Below are 22,342 nucleotides of genomic sequence, written 5' to 3'. Positions count from 1 at the left end.
CTAAATCATCTCTATTAACATTTATAGCTCTATCACAGGTGGGTATCTACACCCATTTTACTCAGACTTCAAGTGTGTCAGCAATCTGTAATATGCATAGCTATTCTTCTCATTGCTGTGACCAAATACCTGATAAGAAGTGAGTTAAAGAGGGTTTTGTTTTGTTTGGCTCACAGTTAGAGAGTAAAGTCCATCAGGAAAGGAAGACACGGCAGCTGGAACATAAGCAGCTGGTCACACTGCAAACGCAGCCAGGAAGCAGAGAGAGAGAGAGAGAGATGAACCTTTTGCTCAGCTTCTTCTTTGCTTTCCATTCAGTCTTGGATCCCAGCCCACAGGATTGGTGGTGCACACAGTTCGGGTTGCACTCCCACTTCCATTAACCCAACCTGGGAACTCCCTGGAAGGCTCACACAGAGATCTGTCTGCTAAGTGATTATGGATCCTGTCGAGTTGATAACCGATATTAATCATTGCACCAATTTGATGGGTGAATTACAAAAATATGCATTTTCCTCCTGCATGAGGGGGAGTACCAGGTGGGTACCGGGGCTCCGTGACCAGGACCCCTTGTTCAGTGCCTGCATATCTGTGCAGTGGCACTGGAGATTTAGGTTAATGTCCAGGCCAGCAGCCATTGAGGAGGGTAAGCCACCATCCTGTAAAAAGGCATCTGTACTCAAGACTCACATTTCCCCAGGGTCCTTTGAAGGCTGTTGTGCTGGCTAGTTTTATCTCAACTTGACACAAGCTAAAGTCGTCTGAGAGGAGAGGACCTTAATTAATAAAATGCCTCCCTAAGATTGGGCTGCAGGCAAGCCTGTAGGTCACTTTCTTAATTGTAATTAATGGAGGTAGATACAGTCCATTAATGGTGGGTGGGGCCACCCCTGGGCTTGTGGTCCTGGGTTCTACAAGAAAGCCAGCTGAGCAAGTCATGGGGAGCAAGCCAGTAAGCAGCACTCTCCCATGGCCGCTGCATCAGCTCCTGCCTCCAGGTTCCTGCCTTGTTTGAGTTTCCTGTCCTGTCCTCCTTGAGTGATGAACAATGATGAGAAAGTGCAGCCCAAATAAACCCTTTTCTCCCAACTTGCTTTTGACCATGATGCTTCATCACAGCCATAGGAGCTCTAACTAAGGCAGCTGTCAGGCTGGAGGGATGGCTTAGTGGCTAAGAGCAGGCACTGACTGTTCTTGTAGAGGACTTGAGTCAGTTCTCAGCTCTCATGTAGGGTGACTCACAGTCAAGTGCAATTCCAGCTCCACAGTCACCCCGCATGGCCTCAGTTCACTCATGTTCACAGACACACAGGCGTGTGTGTGTGTGTGTGTGTGTGTGTGTGTGTGTGTGTGTGTGTGCGTATATACGTATATAATGTATACACATAGACATATAACTAAAAATAAAGTAAGTTTTTACCAGGCATGGTGGGACCTTTAATCCAGCCCTCAGGAGGCAGAGGCAGGGGGATCTCTGTGAGTTTGAGGCCAGCCTGTTTTACAAATTGAGTCCAGGACAGCCAGGGCTACAAGAGAAACCCTGTTTTGAAAAACCAAACCAAATCAAACAAAACAAAAAAGACAGCTGTCAACCCATCATATGACAGATGCTTCATTCCTAGAATGCCTTTCTTCAGGAGCAGAACTTTGCCGTTTGAATGGAACTCCTTCAAGCTCCAGGAAAGAGCTAAAAGCAGACACAACAACACACCTACCGGATCAGGAGGACGTAGACTTCCTGTCTTGGTGTCTCGTACCTCTCCAGCAGGCGGAACATGGAGTAGAAGCGAGGCACAGCCAGGTTGATGCAGGACACAACGAAAGGCAGTAACAGCACCGCCCCAGGGTTCCTGTGCGTCTTCAAGAACTGCAGGGTTGGAGGGATGAGCCTGAGAGGTCTACGGAGCTGTGGACCCTCTGCACACACTCAGGGGCTCTGAAGTAGAGAACCCATCGCACAGTTCCTCTGAGACATACTGAGTCTCAGAGAGGTAAATATGTCTTCCTAGAGTCACCCAACAAGGAAGCACTAGACCACAGCAGAGCGTGGCTTAGTTTTTCTTGTCAACTTGATACAACCTAGAGTCAAGTGCCAGTGGGGAACTTCAATGGGGGAATTGCCTAAATCATATTTATTACTTGTGTGTGTGGAGGGGGAGTTGAGACAGAATCTCACTATGTAGCCTTGGCTATCCTTGGAGTTCACTACTGTAGCCCAGGCTGGCTTCAAACCCACAGAGATCTGCTTGCTTCTGCCTCCCAAGTGCTGGGATTAAAGTTGTATGCCACCATGCCTGGCCCCTTATTTTATTTTTTAAACTAAAATATACTTTCATTATTTTCTCCCTTCTCTCTCTTCTTCCTCACTCCTCTTCTATGTATACCCTTCCCCCTTTTCTCTTTAAAATGAATGGGTTTTTTCTTTAATTGCTGTTACACACATATATTATATGTATATATGCTCACAAATATATAGATTCAACCAACTCGGGCCTTATAATGTTACTTTTGCGTATATGATTCCATGGCTGACTGCTCTGATGCTCTTATATAGCCTGAGGCAGGCTCACCAGACTTCCTTTCTGCGAAGAACTGAACTGGGAAGGGGCTTGCCCATGCAGTGCCTTTGCATGAGGATGCAGCCCACTGATGGTCGGCATTATGTAGGTAGAGTGCCCCTGCCAGCATATCTCTTGGAGTGACTCCCATGAGTGTATGTGGTGCACCACGCTTCATTCTCCTCCTGAGGTCCGACCCCACCTGCATCCACTTCTAGAGGCCTTAAAAGTCTTTGGAACTCTTGTATCCTGGGTAGGATGTGAAACTAGAGGGATGTGTGTGTGTGTGTGTGTGTGTGTGTGTGTGTGTGTGTGTGTGTGTGTGTGTGTGTTTAAACACTTGGTCCCCAGCTAGTAGCAGCGTTCTGGAAGGTTGTGGGACCTTGGGGCAGGAAGTATATGGCTGGAGAAAATTCATCGCAGGGGGCTAGCCTTTGAAGTTCAAAACCCAGCCTCTGGTGCCTCCCACATCCTCTGCTTCCTGACCCACAGAGAGGGCTCACCCACTTCCACCAGCTCTAACCATGCCCGGCCACCTTGTCTTCACCTCCAAGATGGACCGACATCCTCTAAAACTGTGAGCCAAGTTACACTCTTCCTCTCTGGCACTGCTTCTGTCAGAACATTGAGAAAACTAGCTGACATGCCTGGGTTCTAACACTGCCTCTCCACCACGTTCTGACAGCTGAGAGGGAACCAGGGTGCTTGGCATCTCTGAGCCACAGGGGCATCCCTCAAGTCACAGAGACTCACTAGAGTTCAGTGAGATGAAATAAGGCCAAGCCCAGCCATGGGAGGCTGCAGTTACCAGTGACTGGCAGCCACTGGGTTTATGCCAGGAGTTGATCCTTGCTCAGCCCAGAGCAGGTACCTGGGCTGGAAGAATGACCCCAAGACTTTCTGTGTCCCTCAGTAGCCACCTGAGTGTCTATAACCTCAGCGCTTGGGAGGCTGAAGCAGGAGGATCAGGAGTTCGAGGCTAGCCTCTGTTGTATAGCAAGACTTTGTCTCAAAAACAAACAAACAAAAAACCCAGACAGAAAAGATAAATACTAAACAAACAGAAAATTGAGACTTGACCCCTGCTCTCTGCCAAAGTCCCATCATTACTTGTACGCCCTGCCCTGTTTGGGCATTACACCCACAAGGACTCCAAGGTGCAGATCCAGGTCTGTGGCCACGGGAGGAGCAAGCCTCTATGGGCGTGGCGGCTGCTGGTCACAGGGTCCAGCTGGAGGCCTCTGCTCTGCATCTGCCCAGCAAGCAGCCCAGTCCTTCCCAGCTCTCTCTGCTCTGACTCTTAGGCTTACCTCAGAGTTTATACTCAGCCAGGTAGTATACAGCTGCAGCAGCAGGCTGCAGCCACTCCTGTAGAGACGAGCCAGGCGGCTATGTGGGCAGAAAAGCGGGTCAGCTTCTGGTTAAGTGTGAGCCCGTCGTTCTCCTGGCGGATCTCTGACAGATTCTCCTGCAAGCACCAGACAGTCAAATGGTCCCACTGGCCTCTCCTACTTGTCTGCGGAGATCCTCAGGAATGTAGGGCCAGCCCAAACCACACAGGAGTTGGAGACAGTCAAGGTGGGTCATGGGAGACCAAGGGAGAGCCTCAAGATGGCAGAGAAGCCCAGGACTTCAAAGTCCATTTCCATCTTAGAGGAGCACAGAGAGAGATCAATAGGGCTGAGATCACGGTGTGCTTTCGTCGTTGCTTCCGCCCTCTGTCTTCCTCCCTCAGCTCCCTCCATCACTCCTCTTGCCTTCCTTTCTCTTTTATCTTTGTGCTTGGGGAAGACAAGGAAGCGCTATGTATCCTAGCCTGCCCTTAAATACACCACCCATCCTCCAGGCTCTGCCTCCCAGGGTGGCAGGCATACACCAAATAAAACACTTCAACAGGAGCCTTTTCCTGATGAGCAAGGCAGAATACCACATGGGGGAAGAAGTGAGGGCTGTTGTCGAAGCCCATTTATTGATCATTTCTAATTATTGCTCTCTTTTTTATTTATTTTTGTTTTGGGGTGGGCTTCATTGTTGTATTGTTTTTGTTTTTGTTTTTAAACAAGGTTTCACTTGTAGCCTTGGCTGACCTGGAAACTCACTATTTTGTAGATCAGACTGGCCGGGAATTCCAACTTCTTCTTCTCAAATGCTGGGGGTAAAAGGCATAGGCCACCACACCTGGCTGCTTTGTTCTTTTTTAAAAAAAAATAAGCTTGCTCTGTAGACCAGGGCAGCTCAGCCTTTGCATTTGGAGTGAAGACTGTCCTTTCCTTGTATGTGGGGTGCTCATGGCATCCCAAACCTCCACTCACTAGACACCACTGAACCTTTACCCTAATTGTAGAAACTGGGAAAGGTCTTCCATAGTTAGCTCCTCCCCGAGGATGGAAAATGGCTGCTCTCAGGTAGAATTTTTAATGTGGAAGTGTGAGCTCAAGAAGTGGATGTAAGGGTGGGGGCAAGCCCTGTCTGCGCTTCCAGAGGTCCTGAGTTCAATTCCCAGCAACCACATGGTGGCTCACAACCGTCTATAATGTGATCTAATGTACACTGTATACATAATAAATTGAAGAAGAAGAAGAAGAAGAAGAAGAAGAAGAAGAAGAAGAAGAAGAAGAAGAAGAAGAAGAAGAAGAAGAGGTGGATGTGGGATTCAGCCGCTGCAGCCCTGGCTAAAACCTGATCTCAAAAGGAAAGACAAAGGGAGATGGAAAATAGGAGCATGGAGGGGAAAAGCTATAGATACACAGGGGAGGGAGAAGCCCAGTGGGAAGGGAGAAGCCCAGCTGCAGGGGGAGGGGCGGGGGGAGGGAGAAGCCCTGTGGGAAGGGAGAAGCCCGGCAGCAGGGAGGACTCTGCAGTCTGGGCCTTACCCTGATCTCGGTGCTCAGGTTCTTCTGTTTCAGCTTTACAGCTTTTTCATGGGTGACAGTGAAGTCCCAGCAAAAGACGAGCTTAGCGATCCCTCTGGAGTATATGTGGGGGTTGATGAAGTTGTTCCGGAAGTACTTGGCCATGCTGGGGAAGATAGAAACCAAACGTCCAAGTGGTATATGGTGGGTTTTTGTTTGTTTGTTTTTGGTTTTTTGAGACAGGGTCTTTCTGTGTAGCCCTGGCTGTCCTAGACTCACTTTATAGACCAGGCTGGCCTTGAACTCACAGCGATCCACCTGCCTCTGCCTCCCGAGTGCTGGGATTAAAGGCGTAGGCTCAAACATTATTATGGAGGTGCTGAGGCATGCTGGGACCAGGCACATCACTCACTGATAATAGAGGGTAACATGGGCACTCCAGACTCTTCTCTCAGAGAAAGAGGAATTACCAGCAGGAACAGACAGGTGTAGCTTGTAAGCCTGCATTCTGCCAACAGAAGGGTCTGTGCCCCATTAAGTGCTCTGAGCCTCAGTTTCCACATCTGTGCCATGGGGATAGCAACAGTACCTCACAGAGATGCTAATGGGTTCTGTCCATGTTGCTACAACAAAAGACCACCAACTATTGCTTACCATACAACAGGGTCACGGTCTTACATTTCTGGGGTCAGAGCTATAGAAGGGGCTGGAGACATGTTTGGTTCACTCAGTAAAAATGGCTCCTTTGCAAATGTGAGGACCTGAGTTTGGATCCCCAGAGCCAATGTAAAAATTGTGGTAATATGCGCTCATAATCCCAGCTCTGAGGAGACAGAGACAGGACTGTTCCTGAACCTCACCGGCCAGCCAGCCTAGCGAATCAGCGAGCCCCAGGCTGATGGGAAGCCTGTCCTCAAAGGAGACGGATAACATCTAAGAAGAGACCCACGGTTGTCTTCTGGTGTGCACATGCTCTCGCACGCACACATAGATGCACATGCTCACACACATATGCACACATATGCACACATGCACACACAGATATGCACGCACACACATGCACACACAGTCAGGAAATGGATGTTGTAGACTGATGGCAGGATGTCACAAGTTAGCCTCCTTCTGAAGGATCTAGAACTGACCCCGTTCCCCTGCCTTCTTTAGTTCCCAGAGGCTTCCCTTCTTCCTTCGCTTGCAGCCCCTCCTCCACTTTCAATACCAGCAGATAGCAGGTTCCTTCTCTCCCTCTGACCTCTCCCCTCTCTCTGACCTCTGACCCCACTCCTCCCTCTTTCAGGGTCCCTGCGATTCTACTGGACCCACTTGAATAATCCTAGACATCCCTCCCCACTTTTTAAGATCTTTAATCACATTTGTAGAGTCCATGTTTTTGAGACAAGTGTCCTTCTATAGCCCATGCTAGCTTGGAACTTACTACGTAGGCCAGGTTGGCCTCAAACTTGCAAAGGTTTCCTGCAGAACTGCAGGCGTGTCTACCTTCCTGGCCAGAGAGCCCCTTTGCCTTGTGCAATTATTGATCTTTGACAGCATGATCAAAGGGCGCCTGTATCACTAAATCACACTTCGGGGTGGCGATGAGGGTGCTTCCAGAGATGATTAACTGAAGGGGACAGGGCCACCAAGAAAGTGGGAACATGGTAGTTGACCCAGATGAGACAAAAATGGAAGCAGGAGGCTGGCCAGTGCAGAGATGCTCTGGCTTCCTGGCTAATGAGAGGTAAGCAGCTTTGTTCCTCTACCAATGGTTCTGCCTCACCTTGGCCCAGGCACTACGGATCCGAGTGACCCTTGAGTTGTGAATGGCAACGGTTTTGTCACAGTGAAAGAGGAACACCACATACAAATGACATGCCCATGGCTTCTAGGAGTTAGGAAATGGGCCTCATGAGCCTCTGTTGTGAGATAATGGGGTGTCTCGATATGGAATGAAACAAGTGCTTTCCTCCCACAATGCATCACCACTGAGTGTGGTTAAGTTTCAGTGAAATCCCATTCTTTTATTTCCCTTTGAACAATGAAGCTAGCAGGTGCCTACATGAGATGAATTATGAGTCTCCCAAATCCAGATGTGAAAGCAGGAAGCCTGGGTAACATCAGCAGATGGCTGTATTCGGGGACAGGGCCTTTTAAAAAGATGGGTATTTAGAATAAAATGAAGATTTCTGGGTGGCTCCTCATCAAAGAGGTTGCCATTTTTACTAGAGGAAATTAGGCTTGGGGGGCAGCTCCTCTCCTGAACTGCAACAGGACATGGGAGAAGGAAGAGGAAGAGGAAGAATAGGAAGTGGAGGAGGAGGAGGGAGAGAAAAAGACAGGAGGAAGAAGGTGGGTGGACAGGAGAAAGATATTTAGAACCAGGCAGCCACAGCGGAAGTCCACAGGGAAAGACCGGGAGAGGTGGCGCCCTAGCCAGCTTTCCGTCACAGTAACACGTACACCTAAGACCATCAGCTTCCGCAGAGGAGTTTGCTTTGGTTCACAGATTTAGAGGCATCTGTCAAAGTCTAGTTCTCCTTGTGGCTCGGGACTCATAATGACGCATCCTGACCGGCAGGAAGGTCCTAAGCAAATCTGCTCCACTCATGGCCAGGAAGTGGGAAAGCCAGAGCAGAATTGGTCAGGGTTTTCCCGACAACCCCCTTGAGGGCAAGCATTCCAGTGACCTGAAGATCTCCCATGAGACCCCACCTCTCACATCCTAGAATCCAGCCTACAGCAATGACCTTCCCTATGCCAAGGAGAGACCAACCTTGCTAGCAGCTCGCCTAGATCCTGGCTTCCAAAACAGTGAGAAGACAGATTTTCTGTTGCCTTAGTCATCCATGGCAGGGTTCTCTCTACAAAGAGATACAGAGGCCGACCCAGTGCCACACTTTCCAGGCTAGCCCTAAACTCAAAATCCTCCTTCCTGGACATCCCAAATGCTATGATGATGGGGTGTGCACCACTGTACCCAGCTTTCTGGGTTACTGCTGGAGTTTCTTGGAGTTTGCCTAAATGTAAGATGAGCCCTAGGGCTGGGGAGACAGCTCAGTTGGTAAGGTATTGTCAACTAAGAGTAAGGATAGGTTTGATTCCCGGAACCCATAAAGAGTAACCTGCATATGGTGGCAGACACCTATAATCCCAGCACCCAGGAGATTGCCTGGGGAAGCAGGAACACATGGAGCCTGGGAGTTCATTAGCTATCCAGCTAAGCCTGCCTGGTGAGTTCCAAGCTAGAGAGAGACCCTATTAAAACAAAACAAAAATAAGGTAGGAGGGTAGAAAGCACTTGAGGATCAACACCCCAAGGTTGCCTTCTGACCCCCACAAATGTGTACACAAGAAACACATACAAATCACACAGTGTGCACACATGCAAATAAGATAAGCTTTAGAATCTATACCTGAAGAGGAGACTGAAGAAGCAGGTGACCAGGCAGGCTCCGATTGTGAAGATGTAGGCCAGCTGCATGTCGTAGGATGCTCTACCTGTCCCGTGCTGGATTGTAGAGTTGGTGTAAAAGCCATAGTACATCACCGTGTCCCTAAAATAACCCTGACAGGACAGCAAAGGGACCCAAGTTAAGCGCTTGCTTGGGAAAGGCGAATGGCTGTTCTTCAGGTCCCCCGTATGCAGTTTTTCAGACATTCACGGATACTTCTTGGCATCCAAGGAGATTAGCCCTGGGGCAGGGAGGATACCACCCACTGCATGGCATGCAGGGGCCCAGTGTCCGCGAGGGACCTGTGCCCACCCTCCTGGGTCCTAAACCATCTTTAGATGACCCACCTAATACTGCATCAGTGTTCTGTACATGGGTGTTTACAGTACGTGGATTAGGGAATAATGACAAGGACCAGGACTGCTCACATGCTTATACACACACTGCTTACATGCTTATACACTCACTGCTTACATGCTTATACACTCACTGCTTACATGCTTATACACACACTGCTTACATGCTTATACACTCACTGCTTACATGCTTATACACACACTGCTTACATGCTTATACACTCACTGCTTACATGCTTATACACACACTGCTTACATGCTTATACACTCACTGCTTACACGCTTATACACACACTGCTTACATGCTTATACACTCACTGCTTACATGCTTATACACACACTGTTTACATGCTTATACACACACTGCTTACATGCTTATACACTCACTGCTCACATGCTTATACACTCACTGCTTACATGCTTATACACACACTGCTTACATGCTTTTACACACACTGCTTACATGCTTATACACACACTGCTTACATGCTTATACACACACTGTTTACATGCTTATACACTCACTGCTGTACTGCTTATACACACTGCTTACATGCTTATACACTCACTGCTTACATGCTTATACACTCACTGCTTACATGCTTATACACTCACTGCTTACATGCTTATACACTCACTGCTTACATGCTTATACACACACTGCTTACATGCTTATACACACACTGCTTACATGCTTATACACACACTGCTTACATGCTTATACACACACTGCTTACATGCTTATACACTCACTGCTTACATGCTTATACACACACTGCTTACATGCTTATACACACACTGCTTACCTGCTTATACACACACTGCTTACATGCTTATACACACACTGCTTACCTGCTTATACACACACTGCTTACATGCTTATACACACACTGCTTACCTGCTTATACACACACTGCTTACATGCTTATACACACACTGCTTACATGCTTATACACTCACTGCTTACATGCTTATACACACACTGTTTACATGCTTATACACACACTGCTTACATGCTTATACACACACTGCTTACATGCTTATACACACACTGCTTACATGCTTATACACACACTGCTTACATGCTTATACACACTGCTTACATGCTATAACACACACTGCTTACATGCTTATACACTCACTGATTACATGCTTATACACACACTGCTTACATGCTATAACCACAACTGCTTACCTGCTTATACACACCTGCTTACATGCTTATACACCACCACTGCTACCTGCTTATACACACACTGCTTACATGCTTATACACACACTGCTTACCTGCTTATACACACACTGCTTTACATGCTTATACACACACTGCTACATGCTTATACACTCACTGCTTACATGCTTATACACACACTGTTTACATGCTTATACACACACTGTTTACCTGCTTATACACACACTGCTTACATGCTTATACACACACTGCTTACATGCTTATACACACACTGCTTACACGCTTATACACACACTGCTTACATGCTTATACACACACTGCTTGCATGCTTATACACTCACTGCTTACATGCTTATACACACACTGCTTACACGCTTATACACACATGCTTACACTGCTACCTTATACACACCACTGCTTACATGCTTATACACACACTGCTTACATGCTTATACACACACTGCTTACACGCTTATACACACACTGCTTACATGCTTATACACACACTGCTTACATGCTTATACACACACTGCTTACATGCTTATACACACACTGCTTACACGCTTATACACACACTGCTTACATGCTTATACACACACTGCTTACATGCTTATACACACACTGCTTACACGCTTATACACACACTGCTTACATGCTTATACACTCACTGCTTACATGCTTATATACACACTGCTTACATGCTTATACACACAATTCCTACAATGTATTGTTTGTGAATGTGTGCATGCATGCATGCCTGTGTGTGTGTGTGTGTGCATACGTGTGTGAGTTCACGTTTGGTGTGAGTGCATGAGTGTGCTGTAGACGAGAGGAGAAACAAGTGTTTTGTTCTATGAATCTCCATGTTATTCCCTGGAGACAGGGACTCCCACTGAACCTGGAGCTGCTGGTTTGGGGCTAAGCTGAGTGTCAGATAGCACCCCTCCCTCTGCCCACCACAGTGCTCAAAGCCATATCTGCCTTTGTCTGTGGGGTGCTGGGGATCTTAACTCAGATCCTGTGTGTGCAGCAAGGGTTCTTACCTACTGAGTCACCCCCACCCCCACCTCAGGCCCAGATACAAATTTTAAAACACATTTTGCACCTGTGGCAGTGGAGGGTGGATTCTAGTTTCCTGGAAAAGAGACCTAGATAGTTCAGAAATAAGTTTTCTAGAGTTGGAGAGAATTTCAACCCAAGCTGGTTTTGCAATTGAGGAGCCCCCGCTGTGAGCACCTGGACTTGGGGATCAAGGCAAGCGCCCTAGAAGCCAGGTGGTCAGCCATCTTCACCCTCTGCTGTCTACTCAGCATGCCAGCCTGACAGAGCGCTCACAAGGAAGCCAGCTCCTGAAGGCAGGACGCCATCGGTGCGGGCACAGCCGCTGGCAGTGGTTTTTGTAGTAAGGGGGAAATGATGTATTTTGGTAAACTAATTTTTTCTTCCCATATAAACATCCACCCAGCAACTGATGAATAGGTAGATAAATGATAGATACTAGGTAAACAAACAAGCCATAAACACAGGGGAAATGATTCTTTAGAAATAAAGTGGGGCTGGATGGATTGCTGGTCTGCATAGAGCTTGCCTGGAATGTGCAAAGTCTGAGGTTTGGCTTCCCTGCATGATAAAAAACGAAATACATAAAACGTTTACAAATAAATAGGGCTAGGGGTTATACTTTAATACTTCTTTTGCTTTTTTTTTTTTTTTTTTTTTTTTTTTTTTTTTTTGTCTTTACCGTGCGTCTTGGACAGTTTTATAAATCCTGCTCTTCTTAGCATCAGTTAGAGCATACCAACCCAGCTGCCTATTGGAGCAACGAACCTCTACCCTGTGAGCTGGCACTGAAGAGGTTTCTGCTCTTGAGATTCTTTAGAGCACAGCTGCTAAAACTACACCCCAAGGAACCTGCCTTTGTGTCTCTATGAACTAAGAGTGCTTTTTACATGCCTCTGTGTGTGTGGTGTGTGTGTGTGTGTGTGTGTGTGTGTGTGTGTGTGTGTGTGTGTGTGTGTGTTTTTGACTGGAGAAGAATCAAAGGAAGAAAACATTTTCAGACATCGGGTTATTTAAGGTCTGAAAACTAAGAATCCATTCCTAGGATCACACCTCCATTATTGTATTTGGCAGAATTAAGGATAACTATCCGGGGACAGAGAGGTGGTGCAGCAGTTAGGATCATTGGCTATTTTTCAGCGAGCCTGAGTTCAGTTCCCGGCACCCAGGTCGGGCAGATCACAACCACCTGTAACTCCAGCTCCAGGAGACCTGAGGTTTTCTTCTGGTCTCTACAAGTACCCACACACATGCGAACATACACTCACACAGACACATATAGACACAAATAAAAATGTTAAAAATACTTTAAGGGATACACCCCAGCTTTGAGAATTAGACAAAAGAAGAAAGGGAACATGGATTTTCCTTCATTTTCTTCTGCAGTGGAAAATTTCCAGAAGAGGATTGATTATATAAAGAAAATAGAAGATTATACCTGGATGGGGAGGCCTGGTGGCACTCAGAGGAAGGCTAGCAGGCTACCAAGAAGAGACTTGATACCCTATGAGCATATACAGGGGGAGGAGGTCCCCTCAGTCACAGTCATAGGGGAGGGGAGTAAGGGGAAAGTGGGAGGGAGGGAGGAATGGGAGGATACAAGGGATGGGATAACAATTGAGATGTAACATGAATAAATTAGTAAAATATTACAAAAAAAAATAAAGAAAAGAGAAGAGAAGAAACATCCGTGTCCACTGTGTAATGTGAAGGGGAAAGAAACACACACCAGGTAGCCTGTAAGGAACACTTACCTTCCATAAGAAACAAAAAGGTGGAATGCCTAGTTCATTCATAGCTGGTTCAAGTGCGCAAAGAAGTGAGGTGTGGTAAAAATCACCTGCGACCCTGGTTCCTGACCTCTGGATGTTCCAACAGCCCACCCCGCAATGCCGTGCACTCAGTGCTTGAGGGAGAGCCAGCCACTTCTCCCTCAGGCAGAATGAGAGGTCTGAGGAAGTGTGAGGCGTGCCCTGGGATTCCACCCTGGTGAACGTAGGTCAAGAGCAGAGAACTTACCGACCCGGTGAAGAGCTCCACGCCAGTGAACTGGAGGGTGTTCCTCTCGCCCACAGTGAACTGTGGGATGACGATGAAGCTGAAGTTCATGATGAACAGGAAGATGTTAAACTTCAAAAGCCACCTCAGGAAGCTGAAATAGGACAGGACGCTGGTTCCAAACTTGCCTCCGATGACCTTGAATCTCTTCTGCCACAAGCTGATGGAACTGAGGAGCTCTGAGAGGCTGCCCTTGGCTCTGCGGCAGGCCTGGGGTGGGAGGCAAAGAAGAATCTTGATTCTCACTAAACAAGTGGCTCCTGAGTGGGTGTTGTGATAGCCAAACACTCCTGCTACAGGGGCCCTATTCCCGGCCAGGAGCTTCGAGGCACACTGACAAAGGTGGCTTCCTTCATGTTCACAATGACCCTCTCAGGTGCACCTCCTATCACCTTCCCAGGTTGTGCTTCCAATGGCCAAACTGGCCACTAACATCTTACCTTGCAGTTCCCACCGTTTTACTCCCACACCTATGTTAGCCTGTACAGTCTGAGGGCTAGCTCTGCTTCGCTCCTTCCCCTGACCCTTGATCTCACTGCGGTCACACTCTTGTTGAACTCCCCTTCCCTCCATCCCTGACCTTTGACCCTTGACCTTTGACCTTGCTGAGCTAATCCCATTTACAGTGAGATACAAATCAGTTTACCCACTTGGATGAGCTCCAGAAAAATAATAAATACAAAACTGGGGAATCATGCAGCTACTCCCTTCCAGGTATGTGTGCCAGTTGGTCGGTTTTTGTCAACCTGACACAAACCGAGATTTATCTAGGAAGTGAAGACCTCAACTGAGGAACCAACTCCATCAACTGTCTGCAGCCAATTCTGTGGGGGCACTTTTCTCAATAATTGAAGAGAGCAGGGAAGCTTACTGTGGGCTGTGTCACTCCTGGGATGTGTAAGAAAGCAGGCTGAGCAATCCATGAGAAGCAAACTAGTAAGCGGTGTTCCCCCACAGTTTCTGCTTCAGTTCCTGCCTCCAGGTCTTGCCTTGAGTGCCTGTCTCCAGGTCCTGCCTTGAGTTCCTGTCTCCAGGTTCTGCCTTGAGTTCCTGCCTCCAGGTCCTGCCTTGAGTGCCTTCCTCCAGGTCCTGCCTTGAGTTCCTGCCTCCAGGTCCTGCCTTGAGTGCCTGCCTCCAGATCCTGCCTTGAGTGCCTTCCTCCAGGTCCTGCCTTGAGTTCCTGCCTACAGGTCCTGTCTTGAGTGCCTTCTTCCAGGTCCTGCCTTGAGTGCCTTCCTCCAGGTCCTGCCTTGAGTTCCTGCCTCCAAGTCCTGCCTTGAGTGCCTTCCTCCAGGTCCTGCTTTGAGTTCCTGCCTCCAGGTCCTGCCTTGAGTGCCTGCCTCCAGGTCCTGCCTTGAGTTCCTGCCTCCAGGTCCTTCCTGCCTTGAGTTCCTGCCTCCAGGTCCTGCCTTGAGTCCCTGCCCTGAGTCCCCACCCCCATGACTGTGATCTCAGAAGTAAAGCCAAATAAGTGCCTCCAGCTCAGACACCTACCTGCCTCTGCCTCCTGAGGTACTGGGATTAAAGGCATGGGAACATGTTTTCAAAAGTTATTTTACTGGCTGGGCGTGGTAGCACATGCCTTTAATCCCAGCACTTGGGAGGCAGAGGCAGGCGAATTGCTATGAATTCGAAACCAGCCTGGTCTACAAAGTGAGTCCAGGACAGCCAAGGCTACACAGAGAGACTCTGTCTTGAAAAACAAACAACAAACAAACAAGTGACTTACCATGGAAGTGAGCTCAGACACTGAGCACAGCAGTTGGCCTCAAGGCTGCATGGGACTGTTTACTCTTTTCTTGGTCAACTATTTTTCTGTGGCAAACGGGAGGAGAAAATAAAAGACACTGACGTAGTTCATTTCTGTTTAAAACTATCCACTCCTAGATGTGGAGACCCCAGCTTGTAGTCCACCCTCTCAAGTGGCCAAAACAGAATCACTTAGTCCTGGGTCTCCAGGGCTCTAGCACTGGAATTACAAAAGGCCATGAGTCAGCTTTTACAGGGGCTCTGGTGATGGAAGTTGACCTCTCCTGCTTGCATGGCACCATTCTTCAACTGACCTTTCCTTTTTCTTTTTTCTTTTTGTTTGCTTCCTGTTTTTCTTTTCTGTTTGTTTGCTTGTTCGCTTTTAGCAAAATTTTTAAATTTAAAGTGGTTTGAAATTTGCAGTTAGCTTTCAGGCTCTGTAGAGTGTTCCCACGTGCCTCTCTTAAACTTCCGGGAGATATTCTCCAGAGTTTGGAGGACACTTGAACATTTGGTTCCCGGTTTAGCTGCAAGCCTTGAGAAGTGTGGTCTTGTTGAAGGAAGTACACCATTGTGGGTGGTCTCCAAGTTTCAAGACTCAGGCCATTGCCAGCTGGCTCTCCCTGATTACTTGTGGTTCAAAATATGAGCTGTCAGCTACTGCTCCAGCCACCTCTGCCAAGATGGACCCTAACCCTACAGGACCATGACCCCAAACACACTCTTCCATGAGTAGCCTCTGTTGTGGTGCACTCCAGTAGAAGAGTAATGCAGTAGGTTTGTCAAGACAAAGCCAGTATGCATGTGGCCTGGTACCTGGACTCCTGACACTCGCTTCAGAGACTCCCAGTTCCCACCCACCCCACGCCCAGCCCACCCAGGCCTCACATGGTGCATTTGTTGTCCCTGACTCTTTAGAACCCTCTACTTCCTGTCAGGTACTCAGATTTCCCTTGCACTTGGTGACCTAAAGATGTTCAAGTCGGAGACTTTGGAGGATTTGCCTGCTGCATACTCTGGTTAGACTGGGGTCTGGACTTTAGGAGAGAGGAGCACAGAAAAACTGCCCGTCTCATGCTGGTGTCTTTGAAGAAGCTAATTCAAGTGAGTCCCTTGCCTCTGCAATGGTAACTAGACTTCCCTGGAGACTTGCTTTTCTCCAGAGAATCAGTCACCGACCAGGGTGCACATGCCTTCCAGGGAGACAGGTCAAGCCACAGCCCTTAGCAAGCTGCGCATGGCTGGACATGAGTCTAGTGATCCCAGCACTCAGGAAGTGGAGGCAGAAGGATCAGAGGTGCAAGACAATCTTTGGTAATATGGCAAGTTCAAGGCTGGCCTGGGCCACAGAAGAAACTCTAACAATAAAAAGCAAAAATAACCTGGGTGTGATACACACCTTTATTTGAGAGCTCTGAAGGCTGATGCAAGGGATCCTAAATTTGAGATCAGCTAAAGTTATAATATAAATGCTTTCTTGATAGACACACACACACACACACACACACACACACACACACACACACACACAGAAGGGGGAGATGTCCATCCTGTAAAGATTTTCCTTACAGAAGAACTGTCTCCTGCATTATTCAGTTAGTTATCTTTTTGAGATGGGATGGATGCAGTAGACTGGGGCTCCCGTGTAGGAACAAAGGTCTTACCTAAGCTCTCTCTTCTCTTGCATGGTCCTTGGCTGGTTTCTGATGGTTTTGATTCTGTCTCTAGATGTCATGGGAACCAGGGATACGATTAGTTTCTGCCCTGCAGAAGAAGATGAGCAGAGTTCTGTTTTTTTTTTTTCCTTGAACACAGTCTTGACATTTTAAAAGATGACACTAGAGTGAGACTTGATAGTATATGCTCATAATCCCAGAACTGGGAAGCAGAAGCGAGAGCATAGCAAGTTCAAAGCTAGGCTGCGCTACATAATGAGTTCAAGGCTACATTCTCCAGTTGGTGGCGCTCTTTGGGGAGGCTTAGGAGGTGTGTCCTTGGGGAGTGTACTATGGGGCAGACTTTGAGAGCTTAAAGACTTAAACCATCCTCAGTTAGCTCTCTCTGCTTCCTGTTTTCAGGTCAAGATGTGAGGGTATCCAGCCACCATGCCTGCTAGTTACTGCCATGCTTCCTAACTAAGACTGACCCTGAACCCCCTGGAGCTGTATGTCCAAATAAATGCCTTCTTCTGTAAGCTGCCCTGGTCACAGTGTTTATCATAGCAATAGAAAAGTCACTAATATACTGGCTTCAAAACCAAAGTTAAAATTTAGACTATTCTAATCCAATACTGTTGTCATTCCCAAGACAGGAAAAAAAAAAAGAAAGAAGAAGAAAGAAAATCACTGAGCAAAGCAACAGATCCCTCTTGTCTCTCACTCGCATGCCCTGCCTGGTTTCTTTTCACTCTGGAACTCCAGGCAATCTGAGAGCTTTTCCCCTGATAATTGCCATAGCACTCTTAACTCTCCCTCCTCCAGTAACTCATAATCACATTTTCAGTCACATGGCCAACTGGCCTCAACCTCCAAGCCGCCTCCTCCTATTAACTAGCTGTGAACTCCAATTGAGTCCTGATTAGTTCCAGTTCCCTCACAAGGCCTGAGCTTCCTCTGCTAACACCATCTGCAGGCATACTGGACAGGTCCCAGTGAGGCTAAGCCAATCCAGTGGCTTTGTCCTTTTTGCAGGAGACTTAGAAAATGTTTCTTGGAAAAGGCTTTCTTCATTCTACACACAAAGGGCAGAAGCACAAGTCCACACTTCTTCCTCTGGGGAGTGTGGTCTAGGTATAAGCCCTGAGATGCCGTGACCATCTCCTAACAGTGAGTGGGACCGGCTCGCAGGATGCTTTGCTGAGGGGAAGGAGTGGGCTGCTCTTCAGGCTCAGACTCCTCAGAGGAAGCTCTGAGTTCACTGAGGTGGAAGGGGAGCCTGCAAAGGGCAACAACTCATTCTGCTAAAGAGGAGCTTTTGTCTCCCTGTGCAGGATAGGCTAGGCAAAGAGGAGGGAAGGGTCATTAGTACAGGGTTGGGTCCACTTTTCCCTTCTAGAAATTACTGACACATAGTACACTTCATACCTAGAATGGAAACATATACATTAAAAGAATTTCTTAGATAAGATCTCATATAACTCAGGTTGGTCTCAAACTCTCTACATAACTATGCAAGATCCTGAACTTCTGATCCTCCTTCCTCTCCCTCATAGTGCCAGGACCACAGACACATACCACCATGGCCTGTGCCAGGACCACAGACACATACAGACACATACTGCCATGGCCTGTGCCAGGACCACAGACATATACCACCATGGCCTGCTCCAGGATCACAGACACATACAGACACATACCACCATGGCTTGTGCCAGGAACACAGACATATATTACCATGGCCTATGCCAGGACCACAGACACATACCATCATGGCCTGTGCCAGGACCACAGACACATATCACCATGGCCTATGCCAGGACCACAGACACATACCACCATGGCCTGTGCCAGGACCACAGACATATACCACCATGGCCTGTGTGTGGTGCTGGGGTAGAGCCCTGGGTCTTTGAAATGATAGGCAAACACCCTACTGAGCCTCAGCATCATGCCTACATCTGGAGTATTATGGGGTGAAACAGAAGCAGCATTTCTTATATTTTTGGTTGTGAGCTTAGCTTTTAATGGCTGAGCCATCTCCCCAGCCCTAGAAGCAGCATTTCTGTTGACCTCAGGAGTTCAGAGGCCAGAGAGTCTTGGCTTAGACTTGGACCCAGGAAGAGCAGAGAGAGGCACCTGCCTTGTCCCATGAAACCATGGTGGCAATGACTTTTCCTGAGCCTCAGTTTCCTCATTAAGCCTGCCTCAAAGGTTCAGGGTATGAGAAAAATGCCTAACAAAACTAAATGTGATGACTAAACTCCAGGCAAATGAACTAACGTTTGAAAAATAAACTCTCAGTAAGTACGTCTCAAAGCGACAATTCTCCTCATCCCCAGTGTCCTTTAGATTACTGACTATGCCCCTTGAAAATTACTTGATTTTTTTTTAAATTAAAGGCTTAGTGGATAAAGTGCTTGCCATGTGGGTGTGGGTATCTGCCTTTGGATCCCCAGTACCCCTTTATAAAGCAGGGAGCAGCACATACACACACACACACACACACACACACACACACACACACACACACACTTTAAACAACAACCTGTAGACACATTAAAGCTACTTTTCTAACTTTCCCTGAGCATTCTATACCTTGAACACTTTCATGGAAAGTACAGGCTTCATCCATGCCCAGGCTGTCTGGGCCGTTATAGATCTGAGAAATCGATTCATTCAGAGATGAAAACCTCAACAACCGGTTGTGCCTTCTGTCATTCCCATGGCTCAAAATCTGATCATCTATGGTGTCTGCTGCTGCTGCTGCTGTTGCTGAAAACATGCTGAAGGTGGAGTTTGCTGATGACTTTCTCAGAAAGATTTGACTTGAGGCTAGGTGTTTTTGGACCCCAGACGGAACGGTCTCCACTTCTATGATGATTTCGTTCACTTGGTTGTCTGACAGCATCTCTTGCCCCTGAAAGCTCATGTTCTTCACAGGGTTGGTCATCAAAGGCCTCAAGAGCATTCATACTGGCATGGCTGGGCCAGCCGGGGAAGAGCGATGACATCAGAGAAAGGGTGCCCTATTCACAAAGAGCTCCACGCAAATTACAACATGCCTCCTGCCTCTGTCCCCTGAAGGAGCTCCTCAGGAGGAGATGTGTTTCCCTGCAGAGAATTCTGCCTCGGTAGCTAAGTGAGAAACTGTAAACAGAACCCTTCATTAAAGACAATGGGGTTCTAGAAACAGAAGGTGGGAAGCCTTCTCAGTGATCTGTAATCATAGGACAAGATTTTCTTTTCAGTTTCACATTTGTCATTTTATATGTGTATTTTGGGGCAATGAGATGGCTCAGTGAGTAAAGGCACTTGGTGTCAAGCCCAGTGACCTGTGTTTTAATCCTCACATGGCAGAATGACAGAACTTATCCCTACAAGTTTTCCTCGACCTCCACACACGAGCCTGCACACACTAATTACTAACTGTATGTCTATAGAAACCTACGTGAGATCATAGCATTATCGTTATCTCCTGACCACCTCAGGTCTGCCTTCAAATGTCTATCCTCCTCACGCCAGGAGATGCTCCTGCACAGACACAGCGCTCAGTCACAATTTTTCGTGCTTTCTTTGCAGCTAAGGGTAGCCACATGACCCAGTTTTAGCCAAAGAGAATGCAGCTTTTGGTAATAAGCTTTAAAAATAGGTGGCCTGCCTGGTTTTTCTTCTTTACCACCCTTCTGCCTTTGTGCCTTCTGGTTTTGAAAACAAGTCAGTATTCATCCAGACACATATGGACAGACCGAGGGAGGGAATCTCACAGGAATAACTACTCTATTGGATTCCTCACTCTCCTCTTCCTGTTCCCTGAGAAAAATAAATTCTTTATCACTAAGCCATTGATTGTTCTGCCTCAGTGCCAGAGACATGAACAGAATTGTTGTACAGATCCAATTCACAAGTGACGTGGACCAACTTGTTCATTTTGTTGGCTGTTTATGCCCACTCAAGCAGGAGGGAAAGCCTTCCCTGCCATGGACTCCCTTTGTAAATTTTGTAAACCCCCAAGACAGGAAAATGGCCAGGCCCCTGCCTGAGGAGCTCCAGCAGCCAGGTCCCTCCCCAAGGCCTCTTTAACTGTCAGAACAGCAGCTTCTCTAACTGCCACAAGGGTCATCTTCAGCCCTTCAGCAGGACCTTTCCAGATGATGCTAGTTTTAGGTGAACCATCTGAACAAAAAGCCACCAATCCCTCAATTCTCCTAAGCGCAAGACTTGAAATCCCACCAATTGTCATCCTGGGAATCTCTGCTCTAGAAAGGTGCATAAAAGCTGTGTCTGCTCAGTTCCCTGCTGCCCTCTCAGGGAGGCGGGGGAGCCAACCCTGGATTCGTCCCTCTACACACCTGGACCCTCCCAATACATTTCTTTTATGAGATTTGCTGCCCAGTGTGACTCTCTCGTTGGAAGAAGCCAAGAAGCAGTGAAGAGAAGAGGTGAAGAAGTGGAGTGGGGCTGAGGCTGAGGCTCCTGAGGCTCCTGAGCTCCTCAGATCAGTGGGGGAGACCCTCCCCTGGGAGCCGCAACATCTCTCTGAGGAGGCCTCCTCTCAGGACACTATTCAATCTGAGCAGGAAGGGCAACAATTTTCCAGTAGGCTAAACTGAGGGTAGAGAGATGCACTGACACCCTCTGTCCACTGACTCCTACTAAATGTCAGGATTGGACAAGGACTTCGTATCTCCTCCCCACAGGGGTCATTAGCATCATCCACACCTCCTTTACCAAGGGCACCACGCCTTTAGAGCAGTGGCTCTCACCCTTCCTAATGCTGTGACATTTAATACCGCTCCTCATATTGTGGTGACCTCCAGCCATGAAATTATTTTTGTTGTTACCATACTTTTTGGACTGTAAGAAGCACCTGACCATAAGATGCACCCAGTTTTTTGTTTGTTTGTTTTCTTGCTTTTTTTTTTTTTTTTGAGACAGGGTTGCTCTGTGTAGCCTTGGTTGTCCTGGACTCACTTTGTAGACCAGGCTGGCCTCGAACTCACAGTGACCTGCCTGCCTCTGCCTCCCAAGTGCTGGGATTAAAGGCGTGCGCCACCACGCCTGGCTGATGCACCCAGTCTTTAGAGCAGATATTTACATAATGATTCATAACAATAGCACAAGTACAGTTATGGAGTACATTATTTTTTGGACACATTGCTTTAGAGTACGCTATTCAGGTTCATATAATTACCCCATTTCATAGCTAAAAACAAAAAACAAAACAAAACAAACAAACAAAAAAACCCTGAGGCTCAATGGGAGGATTTTGCCTAAGGCTAAGATGGGAGAAAGCTGAGGAGCTAAAGGTCCAGCCCAGGTGCTCTGAACCCAAAAAAGAAGAGCTTGAAATTTCACCATTGTGGGGGAGACCTGGTGGCACTCAGAGGAAGGACAGCAGGTAGCCAAGAAGA

At 47.5% G+C, this 22,342-nt stretch overlaps 1 protein-coding gene across 1 annotated transcript in view; it reads right to left on the bottom strand.

Moving 5' to 3' along the window:
• Positions 1-22,342, bottom strand: part of Tmc5 (transmembrane channel like 5) — an 84,763-nt gene that overhangs the window by 54,675 nt on the left and 7,746 nt on the right. Inside the window, exon 4 of the mRNA XM_051149388.1 lies at positions 16,938-17,037. Coding sequence (XP_051005345.1) covers positions 16,938-17,037 — 100 coding nt within the window. The remainder of the gene's footprint in view (positions 1-16,937; positions 17,038-22,342) is intronic.

The sequence above is a fragment of the Acomys russatus genome, chromosome 7 (assembly GCF_903995435.1).
Source record: "Acomys russatus chromosome 7, mAcoRus1.1, whole genome shotgun sequence".
Classification (NCBI taxonomy): domain Eukaryota; kingdom Metazoa; phylum Chordata; class Mammalia; order Rodentia; family Muridae; genus Acomys; species Acomys russatus.
Note: the sequence above shows the minus strand (reverse complement) of the source record. Positions and strands in the feature narration are given on the sequence as shown.